The sequence below is a fragment of the Apus apus genome, chromosome 5, assembly GCF_020740795.1.
Source record: "Apus apus isolate bApuApu2 chromosome 5, bApuApu2.pri.cur, whole genome shotgun sequence".
NCBI classification, from domain to species: Eukaryota; Metazoa; Chordata; class Aves; order Apodiformes; family Apodidae; genus Apus; species Apus apus.
In genome coordinates this window covers 55,750,152-55,765,267 of record NC_067286.1, presented here as the reverse complement: position 1 = coordinate 55,765,267, position 15,116 = coordinate 55,750,152, and the positions used below count along the sequence as shown (strand labels likewise).

Here is a 15,116-nt window from a genome sequence, read left to right as displayed (position 1 = left end):
AAAATTAAAGATACATGGCATAACATTTTAAGACTTCATTTAAACCAAGCTGCTTCCAATTGATGTTACTTACCTTGAGGACAGAAAAATCCTCCTCAGGCAGGTTCTTTTAGTGCCTCAGAGAAACTGGTGGAAACAGCACATTTTTAAAAGAAATGAACCAGTAGAAAGCAGTGTCTGTCAGTACTAATGTTTTCCTCCACACAACCATGCATCTGTTTTATTACTCAACAACCAGAATCTTTACCAATCATAGGTTAGAGGAACTCTTGTCCAAGAGAAGCAAATTTATTTTAATTAAAATAAAATATCAGATTACATTAGTAATTTATATGAAATAATATATTAAATCTTTATTAAAAATAGGAAATAATCACACTGGAAAGAGGGTTATGCTAAATTGATTGTATATATACTCACAAATCATATCTATTCCTTCAGCCATGTTATATTACTTGGGGACAACCACTGCTCCAGACAACTGCCACAAAATGAGGCATTTTTGCCTTAGAGACTAAAATGGTCAGCAGAGACATCATTCTCTGACCTGTGGTACAGCACACTGAGTCACACGTTATTTAGGAGCCATGACTGTGTGGTAAAAACATGACAGTTGTGATCCCTTCCACCTAAGGTAAAGGAGGAACAGTTCTTCATAGTTTCCTCAGCTGTTCTGGTTGAAAAATATTTTAGATATTCTTGGAATAAAACGAAGGAAATCTACATGTTGATTATAAATTAAGACCAATGGGAACTTTTATTTACATAGTTTAACAAACAAATTCAAACAATTACTAGTCATTCAGATTCTGAACATCACTATAAACACCAAGTTTATAGCAGGCCTAGCTAGTGTTGCATTCTTCATGAAGCTGTGATCACTAATTTCCAACATTTTTCTTTTTCCAACGAAGCCACCTCAAAGCTCTCAGCAGTGCTACTTGTCCCATCAGGAATGTGATAGTAAAGTTACGTTTATACCAGTCTCTAGGGTTCCAAAGTCAGGAAAATCATCAGCACACAGAACAAGAACAGGAGAAAGGTAGAAAACGATATTAAAATACCCTTTGGCATTGACAAATGACATTTCAGTGACAACATGCTTTTCCACTCCTTGTGGCAACACTTTTCCTGCCTAATGGGAGTTAAATAACCTATGAAAAGGTCTATGTGAATATCCACATGCATGAACAGAACACATGTCGACTGTAGGGCTACAACCATTGAAAGTTTAACTGTAAAAGAGTTAACTTTTATGACCAATTTATATTTTGAATCAGTAAGATAAAATAATTGTAACCATATCTCATGTTTTAGAAATAAACTGATGATCAAGCTATCTAGAAGAATTTTCTGCCAGTAGTGTGCTATGGGTAGGATTTGTTTGTGCGTGTATGAAGATGAGTGTGTTGGAAAGGGCAGAGCTGGTCATCTATAAAGTGTGGAAAAATAAAATAAAATTACATTTCAAAGACTAATTATCTAACCAAATGCAGGAAACACTAGGTTTGTAATGCAGTACCCTTTAAAGATGATGCCTTTTATATTGCCAGTTAGTGTTTGTATCTTTAAATAGTTTTTATGCAGCATGCATGACTTCTGGAACCAATTCAAGATATAGATAAGGTAAGTCTCTATCAGCCAGAAAACTTGCTTCAAATTCTTGCCCTTGTTACAAACTAATTTTGTAATTTCTTTCTAATTTTCAATAAGAATCACTCCCCCGTTTTCTAAAATGCTGCACAAGAAGCAACAGAAGATGCTTACTGTAGAACTATCAGGGAATATTAAGCACTGGGATTTAGGTCTTCTCTTGAGATCTCTGTAGGAAACCTTGCATGTACAGATCTAACATAAACCTGAGATACTAACCTCTCAGTAAGGCTAGTGGCCAAAATCATGCTGACAAGCAATGCTGAGCTACCCCCTCAAATGTCACGTTAAATCAAAGTATCACGCTAACACTGCAACTGGTTCTTTTCCCCTTTCATGTCTCATTTCCTATATCTGTATTGATTTTTTTTTTCCTAAACCAGACTGTATTTTCAGTCTGAGTACCCTGCACTAAATATTCATGGCATCCATGCACAGTTGCTCCTTCAAATTTTAACTAAATTTTAGAAGTTACACCACTTCAACAGCCACAGTTTTCAGGCCAGCTGGCAACACTGCCCAAGAAGATACAGCTGAGCCCATAAACAGTTTTTTATGAATCTGAACCCTCAAAATCAGAATGCCTGTAAAAAGCTCCACTGCTTTCAGGGCAGTTCCACTTTGAAATTACAATGATGCAGCTGACACTACCTGATTTTACAAGGCAGCAATGAGCAAAGTCATGTTTAGGCACAAAGCCTGAACTCTTACCACGAAGACAGGAACAATCCTGAGGTCACTACAACAATGGCATCTGGTGACCAATTCTAAGATAAACTACTTGCTTTCTCACTCATCAGTTATAGGCAACTTGAACAACAATCCTTTTATTAATGTTTGACTTTCCATCTTTTCATGGTGTTGCTTAGGTTTCTGGTGAGGTTCCCCTCCAATGAACAAGACAAGATGTACGTATTTGTTTTGAAATCTCTTACAGTACAATTGTTCTTGCAGTACAATATGTTACTGTATATGCACAATATGCACAAAGAAGCCTAAACCACCATTTGCTATAGCTCAGAGCCATGGTAGAATTCTCACTAGCACCATTAGGAACCCAGTAACACCTCTCACCCTTGAGCCCAATAATACTTCAATCCAATACAGAGAAGAAACTGAAGTTGTGGCTTTATATTCAGTGAGCAGTGCTACTGTCATTGGATTAAGTACTATCACCCTCTGGCTTCCCAGTCCTTTCTCATTTCTAGCCCTCTACACCAAGAATGCAGGGGAGTGTGTGTTTGCAAGTAATTTTTCGGTTGCTTCAGATCCCCAATCCAGTTTAACAAGTTGTTGTACAAACAGAATCACTGAACCAATGCAGGATATGTTGTGAAGAGGCATGGTGGATGTGGGCTTGCCCAGTTGTACCTGAGGTTCTACACAGGATGAGTTCAGGGGATCTTTTTACTAATGCTTCACCACACAAAACCCCTCAAACTCAAGGCTAATCGCTTGCAATTTCACTATAAGCTTGCAAGATGATAAAAACAGGAATGCTAAATATTACTGTAATTCAACAATTTTCCTTTGAGATTACTTTTGCTAGCCTTTATTAAATAGTTAAATAGAATCTGTTATATAGAAATGTCAACTGTTTTGCTCACATATTTACCAGTTCCAGTTTGCAGCATGAAAAGACTCGTGTGGTAAGACAAAAAACTGAGTGCCTGATCTGGTCTGTCTGAATCTCAGACATGATTCATCTCTCGACTAAATAAAAAATAAGCAGTAGAACTCAAATGATAATGCAAATTTCTGTCAAATGCTAATAATACCATTTTAGAATAATTTTCTAAAAGGATGGGTTTAGATGCTGCTTTACCCATTATGGAAAAAGAAAAGAAGAGTTTAAAATTTTAAATTTGATCATGAAATTGGATTTTTGATTGCAATATCCAATAGCCAACATAAATACCTTCTACATACCTGTTATACTGCATATGCTTTCTAAAATTTTTACTTAGAAAGTCCTTGTAAAAGTCAGCCATTTCTTCTGCATTCAGTGTTGCTTTTTTACCTGAAAATAAGTTTTGGCATAACAAATGTCAAGATAATTCTTTGGATTAAAACATTTGGGTTCAGATTCAGGAAAGCTAGGTCTGCCTCCTTGCTCCTACAAGCTTCCTGTGTAACCCTGAACAAGTTAATATGCTTTTATCTTCCAGCTTTTAAAAACTTACATAGGGAGCAGATTAAAAATACTGATCATCTTGAAGCTGGCATAACTCTTAGGCCCTTATTACTTGTAAAAGTTATATTTATCAAGTCTTAGATTATTTAGGGAACTAATGGACCTCTATGAAGAAGTCCATAGATCTAGGAGTATCTATCCTTTGACTAAAAGTAGCACTTAGTAACTTAAACTCCCCCTCTAAACAATTCAATAAATATATAAAGAACACTATCCATGACTGACATGGGAATTTCAGATGTATGGGTTTTTTCTGTTGCTGTTGATAAATTTCAAGTAACTTACAGTGTATGTTGACATGTCAGATTTACTAATAATACAGTAGACAATTATTTTGTGAAGAAGCAAGTGCAAATGATTACTTTGAATTGCCACTCATAAGCAGAATCTAGGAGAGGGATTCTCTCCACACAACATGAAAGGAAAACCTGTGGTTACAGCACACAATGTAGAATCCTGAGAACCAGCAAATACTCTCAACTGCCAGATAATTCCAATACAAATTTTCTAGCACTTTCATTGTTTCTCAAATGAGGGTGAAATTTGAATGTCCCAGGGGACATGGATATGATGAGGGAGACAAAATTGTGATGTTCAATTTGTTACTGTCCCAGAATGTATTTTAAAGCTCCCAATACTGAAATTTACAGAAATGTAAATTACTGATCAGTTCTATTTGTCATTATTTACAAATCTAATATATTACTGTGGATTAACATATTATGTGATAAATTTACTCCAAGACTATTTGAAGGCTGCGTGCTTGATTTGTCTCTTCATACTGGAATCAACAAAATTTATTGTAGATTCACTTATATAAAATAGTAAGTTTTGTTCCAACTGTTCACGTATATTGTTACTACTCTTACCCAAACCAAAATAGCAGTATAAAAGCAGAGTTTTCCAAACAACACAGAACTTAATTAAAACTATGTCTCAACCACACACTGAAGAGAAAAATAATGGTTGTAATACACAGAATATCAGAGCAGATGCTTTCCTAAACTCAAACAGATCATTATTCTACAAACAAAACATTCAACCTCATGCTACAATGGCCAATTCACTGTTATTATGAAGGCATCTTCTTTCCAATTTCACATAATGAATTTGAGAGGCAACTATTTTACAGCAACTGTGCTCAGGCAAAGACAGGCAGATAGCAGCTGCTGTCTCCTCAGAAGCCATCTTATTCTACCTCCAGGAAAAACATTGTATTAATTGCATACACTGTGGACCCGGAGCCAAAGAGTGTGAATTTATCCACCCAACCAGGACAAGTACTTGAGGCAGATGCTGTTTATGTTTAGTTCAGCTAGTTCACTGGGTTAGGAGATGTGAAAGAAAAAAGCCCCTTCCTCCTTCAACTACAGAAGGATGATACCACTTGGCTAGGATTTCAGCATATTGCCTCCAGCTGCAGGGAATGAATTAGGGGAAGAACAGTGCAACAGGTATCTAACCCCCACATGCATATCTCTGAAGAGCTCCTCCCCTCTCGTTTTATCATGCTCCTGATTCACTTGTGACAAAACACACAAAAAGCATAAAGTAACAATACTCGAAGTGAAATCAGAATGCATCCTAAACTATAAACAAAGATCTCACTAACCTGTTTCATCTCTCATTTCCAGACCCTTGGCTTTCAGTCTTGAATAAATAAATTCTTCTTTTTCCTAAAATATGTTTTTCCACATTAGAATCTGATATACTCAGTCCTTGAAATTAACCATTGTTTTTAATCACATAGCAGTGTAGTGCTTAATACCTTCTGACATAACAAGCAATACTCATTACACTTGGAAACATCAACATTTCCCTAAATTCAGTGAACTAAGTTAAACCAGTAACTTTGTCAGTTAGATCCTGCTACCTGCATGCATCAATGAATTAATGCAAGTGTTCTACTGAGACATATAAAACCTGTTTGTGAAGTAAATTTACAGCTGAGCTTCAGTTTTATTTGACAGCATCCAAATCTTCAGTTTACAAGCAAACTACAAAGATGTGCTGTATTGTGTAACTGAGAATTGAGCATGGAGAAAAACATGTAGCCTTAAATAAGTTAAATTACTTAAGACAGTCTGCTGGTTTTCACTGGGACAGAGTTAATTTTCTCCATAGTAGTATCTAATACAGGGCTATGTTTTGGATTTGTGCAGAAAACACTGCATGATGTGTTTTTGTTGTAGAGATGTTTAGTTCTAGCAGAACTGACACAGCATCAAGGCCTTTTCTGCTTCTCACTGAGTGGGCTGGAGGTGCAGAAGTCGTCGGAAGGGACACAGCTGGGACAGGTGACCCTAACTGACCAAAGGGATATCCCATACCACATGCTCAGCATATAAAGCTGGGGGAAGAAGGAAAGGGGGGACATTCAGTGATGGAGTTCATCTTCCTGAGTAACTGTTAGGCATGAAGGAGCCCTGCTTTTCTGGAGATGGCTGAACACCTACTGAATTAATCACTTGTTTTGCTTTGCTTGTGCATGTGGCTTTTGCTTTACCTATTAAACTGTCTTTATCTCAACCAAGTGTTCTCACTTTTCCAGTTCTTTCCCCCATCCTGCCAGCAGGGGAGTGAGCGAGCGGCTGGATGATGCGTAGCTGCCGGCTGGAGTTAAACCGCGACAGATGGAAACAGAGTAACTAGCTGTTTTTTCAAACGTAAAAAGCAGTTCTGTGGAATTTAAAAAAAAAAGTTTCTTGTTGTTTTTTTTTTCTCTGAGAGCTTTGCAAGTTTTGGAAAGTCGTGACGTGGAAAGAGCATCACAAATGAAGGTGATTTACTGAACTGTTCATATTCTTTCAAAAAAATTCAGTGTCTCCTAACCACTACTGCCATCAGGAAGGAAGACCACGACCAAAAAGCCCCCACTTTTAGCTGAGTCGGAACTCACCGACAATGAAACAGGGGATGTCTTTCCTTCACTCCTGGTGGTTATACCTACTTTCTCTCACTTGTGACCACCAAGAAGAGCCACAGAAAAATTCCCAACTTTTGCCCTTGTCACAGACAGCTCCTGCATGCTGAATGACTATGGCACATTGTATTTTCAGTGCAAGAGAGAAAAAGGCAAACGCCCCCCGGTGCCACTAAACAGCAACGGAACAGTCAGCCTCTTTAGTTTTGTATGGCCTTTGAAAAAAAAGTGAACGACCCAAAAGAAAGTACCACAAAGACACTGACACCGTCTCTTCTGATACGCGCAACCAACAGCCAGCGGGGGGGGGCAGAACGGGACCCTGCCTCGCGGAGACCGAAGCCCCCGGTTGCGGGGGGCAGCAGGAGCTGGGGGCTCACCGGGTGGGCTCACCTGCTGGAAGGCGCGGTTGTGCCGGGCCCAGAAGCGCTGGTCGCAGGCCTGGGCCTCCTGCCGCGCCTCCCGCAGCCGCCGCTCCAGGGGCGACTCCTCGGCGGGCACGTAGAAGACGACGGGCCGCAGGTTGGAGTGCTTGTCCGGGGGGCCGATCCAGTCACTGCGGGAGTGCGCGGGGGGGCTGAAGCCCGGGCCCTTCAAAACAAGAGGCAGAACCCATCAGGGCCAGCCGCAGCCGAGCGTTTCCAGCACGTCCCGCTTGGGAAACGCGCTCCCCCCGCTTCACGTCAGGCCAAAACGCTGCCCACGGCAAGCGCAGAAACCTCGCGCGCTCGCTCACACCGACCCAAAGCGACGTGATACATTTCACGTTTATTTAGAAGCGCACGCCAGAGCAGGTACCCGACTCTTTTCGGACAAATAGGCTATTTTTTTAAATTTTTTTCCACTTCAGTATCACTGATACTCGGTTAAAGCGCAGGACGCCCAGCACTAACAGCCACCTCCGTCCCCCCTGCCCCGCGGGGGCCGCGCAGCGCGGCGGCTTTTCCGGAGCGCGTCCGGGCAGCCCCGGCTCCGCCAGCCCCGGCGCCCCGCACGGGAAGGCCGGGCCGGCAGCTACAAACAGCGGCGGCGCTGGGAAACACACGAGCACCACGAGACGCAGGCTCTGACCGGGTCCCACCCGCCCGGCCACGCCGAGGACACCCGGGCTCCCCCCGCAGGGCTGGGAGGCCCCGGGGCCCGCCCTCCCTAGGGCCGCTCCGGGACACAGGAGCTGCGCGCCGCCCGCCCGCCCCGCGTTACCGCGCTCTCCTGCCGCTCCGTCCTGGGGCCGCCGCCGGAGGAGGGGGAGAAGGAGGAGAGGAGACGGGGGGAGGAGAGGAGGAGGCGGCGGCAGCAGCAGAAGCCGCCCCCCCGCAGCGCCCGGGCCGCCGCCATCGCCGCCTCCCGCCGCCGGCCGCGGGTTTTACGGCGCTGTCGCGAAGGCCCGGCCCGGCGGAGCTGCCGCCCTCCCCTCCCCTCCCCTCCCCTCCCGCCGCGGGGCGGGGCCCGGCCCGGCCCCTGCTGTTTTGCTGCCGCTCGGCCCCGGGCGCAGCGCAGCGCCGGGCCCAGCAGCGGGCTCTGCGGCCGGGGAGGCCGGCGGGTGAGGCGGCTGGGGCGGAGCGGGGGCCCAGCGGGAGCGTTACGGGCGGGGGCGCTGAGGGGTTTGCTGCGGGGGCAGGCGGGCAGGGGACGAGTCCCTCCTCACGGGGGGGGCCGGGCCGGGCCGGGCCGTGTCCTCTCCCCGCTCGGTCGGGGCCGGTGTCCGCGGGGCGGGCGGCGGGAGCTCTGGCGGGGGCAGCGTCAGACTCGGGGCCTGTGCGGGGGGAGGCGGCCCTGCCCGCCGCGGGGTTATGGCGCCACAAGGGCCGCCGCGTTTTGCCGCTGTTTTTCCCTGGGTTGCCCGGCGTCCGGTTTGTGCTGTCACGCCGAAGTACTTGATGTCCTGTAAATTGCGATGTGCCTGCAAGGCGCTTCGTTAATCCTCAGTCTCCTTCTCGCTTTCCTTGTAGTTAATCTGAGGCTGGACATCGGAATATAATGGATATGGGTAACCAACACCCATCCATAAAACGGTTACATGAAATACAGAAAGAAGTCAAAGAAATTGAGCAGCAAGTGCTTGTCTTCAGTGGTCTGCCTACAGATCGGGATTACAAGAAATTAGAAAGGAGTCTTACGAAGCAGCTTTTTGAAATAGATTCTGTAGACACCGAAGGGAAGGGGGATATTCAGCAAGCCAGAAAGCGAGCTGCTCAGGAAACTGAGAGGCTGCTGAAGGAACTGGAGCAAAACGCAAACCATCCGCGCAGACTGGAAATAGAGGCTATATTCAAGGAGGCACAGGCACTTGTGGAACGTGAGATCACACCTTTTTACAAAGGAGGTAACTGTATAAGTGACGAGTTTGAAGAAGGTATCCAGGACATTGTGTTGAGGCTTACCCAGGTGAAAACTGGAGGGAAAGTTTCTTTACGCAAGGCCAGATACCGCACTCTGACGAAGATATGTGCTGTCCAGGAGATTATAGAAAGCTGTGTAAAGCAACAGCTGTCCCTGCCACTCTCTAATGATGCACATCCTTCTGTCTCCAAAATTAACTCTGTAATGTGTGATGTGAACAAAGCAAGAGGAACTCTTATTGCGCTTCTAATGGGAGTGAGTAGTAATGATACCTGCAGGCATCTATCCTGTGTGCTGACGGGTCTCATTGCTGATTTGGATGCTTTAGATGTCTGTGGTCGCACTGAAATAAGAAATTACAGAAAGGAAGTAGTGGAAGAGATCAATAGGTTGCAGAAATACCTGGACTTGGAAGAAGAAGCAAATTCTACTCATGCTTATGATTTGGCACAGAATCAGTCCATTCTAAAAATAGAAGAGATCCGCAAGAAAATGAAGGAAATTAATTCTTTACTTTTAAAAACAGAGAATGCTTCTGATTTGTATTTGGGATCCAAAGCAGAATTGCAGGGATTAATTGCCCGCTTGGATGAGGTGAGTCTAGGGAAAAACCCCTGCATTAGAGAAGCCAGGAGAAGAGCAGTAATAGAAGTTCAAACTCTTATAACCTATATTGATTTGAAGGAAGCACTTGAAAAAAGGAAGATGTATCCTGAGCAAACAGCTGCCGAACATCAGTCTCATAAAGCAGTTTGGACTGTTCTTGGAAACCTGTCTCAAATTCAGCGGGAGGTGATTTCATTTGATGGAAACAGAACGGATAAAAATTACATGAGACTGGAAGAACTTCTTACAAAACAACTTCTGGCACTTGATGCTGTTGATCCACAAGGTGAAGAGCGGTGTAAGGCTGCCAGAAAGCAAGCAGTAAAGCTTGCACAGAATATTCTTTACTATCTGGACATGAAAACAGATGAATGGGAGTACTGAAACAGCCGTGGCCTAGGACAGAAGAGCATTTTTTCCTTTGGCAATTTGTGCAGATTGTTGGCTGCACATAATAAAAGCGGTGTGTTCTGTGCTGGCTCAAATCACGGAGATTACATAAGCAGTTGACTTGGCTATATGTCTGCTGTCCCACGCAGTCATCCACTTGCCATGGCAACTGTCAGGACTCCATCAGCAACTCTGGTCATTGCTATAAGCAGAGAAGTGTTTTTTTTTCTGAAGGAATAGCTTAATACTTGATTGAGCAGCTTCTTTTCCTGTTTTAATAACCTTGTGCAATGTTCAGTGAATGCAAGTTTTTCAAAGATCCAGAAACTTCCTGATGGTACAGTACTGGCAAAACTATTTAAAGAAGATTGGACATGAAAATTAGTACTCGAGCATGAGGCTTCATCCAGCAACTTCATGGCAGTCTGGATATTCTCTTAATGTGCTGTTACGACAGAAAGTATTAAGGGAAAAAAACCTTCTGGCTTTTTAGTTGCACTTGATTTGTTCCACCCATCACACTTTTCTGGGTGTTTAGATTTCTCAGCTAATGGAGCTATGAAGCCAACGACAAATTAGCATTTACGCAGGCAAAGCTAGTTACGACTATTTTTTGTAATACCTTAGCCCACTGATTTGCAAAAACAGGTTTTTTGTTGGTGGAAATGCTTTCAGATTACTGCTTTAAGGTACTGAGACATGGAGAGGAAAAGCTGTAAATGTATGCTGACCAGATGAAGGGGTTTTTGAGGATTTCACACTGCCATCCATAAACCCCTGAAAGCTGCACTGAACTTTTTGTGGCTGCTTAGGTGTCTTTTTAAACTCTGTTGTTAGATCTGGTTTTGCCTTGTCTTTTCACATTTGGTGAAAACAGAAACAAGATTCACTTTAAATTGAATGAGCATTTTGGAACTATTTTTGCAAAATTAAATAGCTAGCTATAAAGATGTCCCTGATGGTGTAAACGTATGTTACATATTTCATACCAGTCAGGTGTGGCTTCAAGAATGTCTTGGAAAAGACTTGTGGCAAATGTCTCTCCTCGCAACTTGTCGCTTAATTGTTCAGTAACTTCATAAATAAGCTGCTTGTATTGTTGTATGCACCTACCTTTTTATTTGTGGCTGCTAGTGCCAATCACATTTCTACTCTGGCATGTTTTTTTGAGAGCATGGCATTCAAATTAATTTTAAAGATATATTTAATTATTGATACTTTGTACTTAGCTCCTTTGTGTTGAATTAATTATTGTTCCATAGATTATTATTTGCATCACTTTAAGGAGTAAAAAACATTTCAGATGTTAAATATTTTTAGATCTATTTTTGACTGAGTAGAGAAGAAGTTTGTGAGAGACAAGTGCCTTCATGACACCACTAACTTGCATGTGTCATGTGTAGATGCAGGAAATGTTTCCTGGCAGCTTGATATATTTGTATTCTTTGCAGACTGGATTTCTCACATGTATATAATTTACTATAATATATATCAAATTAACATAATAAAATAGGTGACAGATGTTCTACAGAGTCCTGAGAATGAGTATCAAATCTGGGAAATGTGGATTCTGCTTAAAAAAAACGCATTGATGTGGAGACAGGGCATTTTGGGCAGGTTTTCTGTGCATATTGCTACAAGGAGAGAGTGTTTGCTCCATAGCACGCTTTGAGATGTTGATGAAAGGCTGTGCAACTTCAGAGTGTGAATATACTTTGTTTCTGATTGTACAGGTGGTTGCTTTGCAATTTTACTTGCCAAAAAAGACCTAGTTTTTCAATTAAGGTACAGTGCCTAAGGCACAATTTGGCAGTGGCAGAATGTTTGTCAGAGAATTCTCTCTGCTCCTTCGAAACTATAACCCTGTTGAATCTATCTCTCCTTCCTCAAAAAAGAAAAAATAATTTCCCCTAGTTAAAAATCCAGTCTGTGTTTATATGTAATGTGGCAAACACAGAACATTAATAATGTTGTACACCTGAGTTATTTACTCCTTTCAGGCTTTCTACACATTTGAACTGCACCTTCTGATTTGCACTTAGATTTTTAGGAAATACAGATCTTTGATAGTGTAAAGATACTATTGATTTTTCTTTACTATTACTGTCAGGTCTGCAGTGGTTACTTGTAGATTGTTTAATAATTTCGTGTTCTTGGGAGGTTACATGTAACTTTATAAATGTTTGAACCTCTTACTAAGAATGTGTAAGTATTGTTTTCAAATCAGATTGTTAAGCCTGCACCTCTAAGGAGGCAAATGTATAAGGTCAGTGCATTTTTAATAACTGAGTAGAGTTCAGTAGCAAGATACTGTGTAAATTAAGCTTTTCTCCATTGTTCTGTCATCTCATAAAATTACTATTTAAATTTTCCTGTAAAATCCTCATCTGGAATGGGATTCATTCAGATTTTTTTGCATGAATGGAAATAATACGCTAAATATGCTTAACCAAAAATTAATGCACAGATTTCTCAAAAATCTTGCTTTTGTGCTGAAGAATGTAATTTCTCTTATTTTTTTTTAATATCCAAAGATTGTGGGGGACACAACTTTTCTTTCCGAAACAGCAGGCTAAAATAATCAGAAAATGTAAATGGACCAAACTAGAAAAGCCTGCATTTTAGTACTGTACTGAAATAGAATAACTTCTTACGTGTGCTGTGTAATCTACCTTCGAGCAAAATAAATGATTGGATATATGGGGGAGAGGTAATCGTACATTGTGATTCCTAATTGTTAATTGTATTTCTTTTAAAACTAGATTTAATTAGTTACCTCAGTGTTTGGTTTTGTTGTTTACAATCAGTGGTTTTTCTATGTCACCAGTTAAGAGATTTTTATTAAGTATTGTTCCTGCTTTTTCAGTTTAACAGAAGTCAGTGTACATGCTCCTTACAGTCTGTATGTCTTGATTTGTTGCTGTGTAGGATATGGCATTTGTATATACAAGTTCAGGATGAAGTATTGCAGTGTTATATTCTTGATTATTAATAAAACAAACATTGATACCTTTTACTAGGTATTCATTTGAATGTTATGCCCTGCTGCCTTTCTCTATTTATTTTTGAATGTGAGTTATCAGAATGTAAATTATTTGTCTTAGAAAAAGTGGGTTTATTAAACATAGAGAAACAAAAGTTCTCTTATTTTTCCCCTTCTTCAAAAGTTTGCTTTTTCACTGCTGTATTTATGACAATAAAGTTCTCTGTGTGGAAACTTCTCCTACCTCTGCTTGCTAAATCTGGTGCCTTGTTGTTTTCTCTGCATTCAACCTTGTGTTACAATCCTAACATCAGTCATGCCTTGCATTCTTTCTCCAGCAATAGCTTTGCATGCGCCTGGTCTCCAGCTGGATGATCACTTCAAAAACACTTGTGGCAGTTTTAAGATCTTTCCACTTCCCTGTTGAAGGATGCTGCCTTCACAGGTGAGCTTGCAAAACTGATGGTAAGAAGTCTCTTCATGTGCAGAGTCACCTTGGGTTGAAGAGCCTTTAGTAGGAGTTAAGCTGATCTGGTTTTAAACTGCGTAGATGAGGCATGTTCACAGATTGCTCTGGTGGCTCAGTATGTTTTCCTCAAGATGCTGTGAGCCAAGTTACCAGCTCACTGCTGATGGAAATTGGAAATTCTGTTTCTGCCCAGAAAGCTGCTGGCTTTGTGCAGTTTCTGCTGCTTGGCTAGCTCCTATGAGTTGATTTAATCTGATATAACAGGAGAAAACAAACTTAACAGAAATGGAGGAGGGAGTTTTCTGTGGGTTTAGTGAGTGAAATTGGCTTGTAAAGAGGCACATGGGCCAGAGCTACTGCAAAACCAATATGGGGGTCATGTGGCTGTGGGTTAGGGAACAAGCTTTAAGATTCTCAGTAGCAGAAAGTCATTAAATCAACTTTCTGCATAGTTAAATTGCTGGAGGCAGAAGAGGAAGTGGCAGTATCAACTCCTACAGGCATGTAGGAATTTTCTGCTTTAGTAATGGGATATGAGGAAGGCAACACAAATGACGTACAGAAAATAAACCAGTTACTTACAATTGGTCCTTTGTGTTACGTTGTGCATGCAATATAAGCTGGAGTGGTCATGCTCAAGTACTATACCCCCTGGAGTAACCAGGAAACATTTAAGAATAAGGTTTATAAAGGTTGAATGTTTGCACAGGTAACAAATTCACTGTATCTTCTTCTCTTTTCTTCAAAGGAAATGTATTCTCAAAGGCCAGTAAATCGTCTGGGCACTGGCCTTAGGTGTGGCTCAGTCAGCTGCTGACTTGATCAGCTCCTGACTTGATCAGCTGCTTACTCCTCAAAGGAGAGAATTTGCCTTGCTGAGAATTTTTATGTGTGTTTGGGACAGGCAGATTTTGGTGCCTGAAATGGTTTAACTGGAAAAACTCTTACGTTTTATTTCCATGTAGGTGTATCCTCTCCTTTGGAGAATTCTCAACTGAGAAGTTGAAAGGGTAGGACTTCAGTAGTGAACTCACGGATCAAAGGCCTGGGGGTTTAAGCTGGCTGCCAGCAGGAGACATTTAAAGGGCAGGATCTGGGAAAACATTCATGCTAGAGGAAACTGCTGGCAGAGACATAACCAAAGGTTCAGAGCTGATGTTTTGATCAAGCTCTGTACCTGTTACCTTTTGCTTATGAGCTTTCATTGAGAAAGTAGATTCTTGGGGTAATGCTCCCTGAAATACTGTGAGGCTTTTTGTTTTAGATCAAACTGAGAAATTAGGTTTAAGGCTTTTGCTGAGCCACTGTGGGATGTGTACTAGTTGTTGGCTGATCTGGATATAATTCTGTTTTATTACATGAAACAATAATGTACCTAATGCTTCCAGCTGTATTAGTAGGCATGTCCAGGTCAGCTTACCCTTTCTCTCTGCAGCATTTTGTTCTGGGGACTGCCAAACACAGATGAATGCCTGAGTTGTGCTCCTTGTCAGTTCAAAAATAATGAGGACCCCTTGTAAGACTGCAAGCTTTTCCTACAGGACATAAGCTGTAG

The 15,116-nt window shown here is 41.8% G+C and overlaps 2 protein-coding genes across 2 annotated transcripts; one reads left to right on the top strand and one right to left on the bottom strand.

Moving 5' to 3' along the window:
• Positions 1 to 267: 267 nt before the first annotated feature.
• On the bottom strand, positions 268 to 8,168 carry LOC127385346 (cytochrome c oxidase assembly factor 8). The gene is made up of 5 exons (XM_051621030.1): positions 7,974 to 8,168; positions 7,164 to 7,361; positions 5,460 to 5,523; positions 3,583 to 3,673; positions 268 to 987 (listed from the first exon to the last, which is right to left on the bottom strand). Exons 1-5 carry the CDS (start codon positions 8,106 to 8,108, stop codon positions 882 to 884), a joined length of 594 nt encoding a protein of 197 aa, XP_051476990.1. The 5' UTR covers positions 8,109 to 8,168; the 3' UTR covers positions 268 to 881.
• A 56-nt stretch (positions 8,169 to 8,224) lies between these two features.
• On the top strand, positions 8,225 to 13,125 carry BAG5 (BAG cochaperone 5). Its single transcript, XM_051621872.1, has 2 exons — positions 8,225 to 8,313; positions 8,723 to 13,125. Exon 2 carries the CDS (start codon positions 8,751 to 8,753, stop codon positions 10,101 to 10,103), a length of 1,353 nt encoding a protein of 450 aa, XP_051477832.1. The 5' UTR covers positions 8,225 to 8,313; positions 8,723 to 8,750; the 3' UTR covers positions 10,104 to 13,125.
• Positions 13,126 to 15,116: the final 1,991 nt, after the last annotated feature.

What these genes read in the sequence shown, in the direction of transcription:
- BAG5 (XM_051621872.1), top strand. Translation starts at nt 8,751, where the DNA reads ATGGATATGGGTAACCAACACCCATCCATAAAACGGTTACATGAAATA.
- LOC127385346 (XM_051621030.1), bottom strand. Translation starts at nt 8,108, where the DNA reads ATGGCGGCGGCCCGGGCGCTGCGGGGGGGCGGCTTCTGCTGCTGCCGC. An exon ending in CGGAGCGGCAGGAGAGCGCG is followed by an intron (nt 7,362 to 7,973) that starts GTAACGCGGGGC and finishes CTTGTTTTGAAG; the next exon opens with GGCCCGGGCTTCAGCCCCCC. An exon ending in ACAACCGCGCCTTCCAGCAG is followed by an intron (nt 5,524 to 7,163) that starts GTGAGCCCACCC and finishes AACATATTTTAG; the next exon opens with GAAAAAGAAGAATTTATTTA.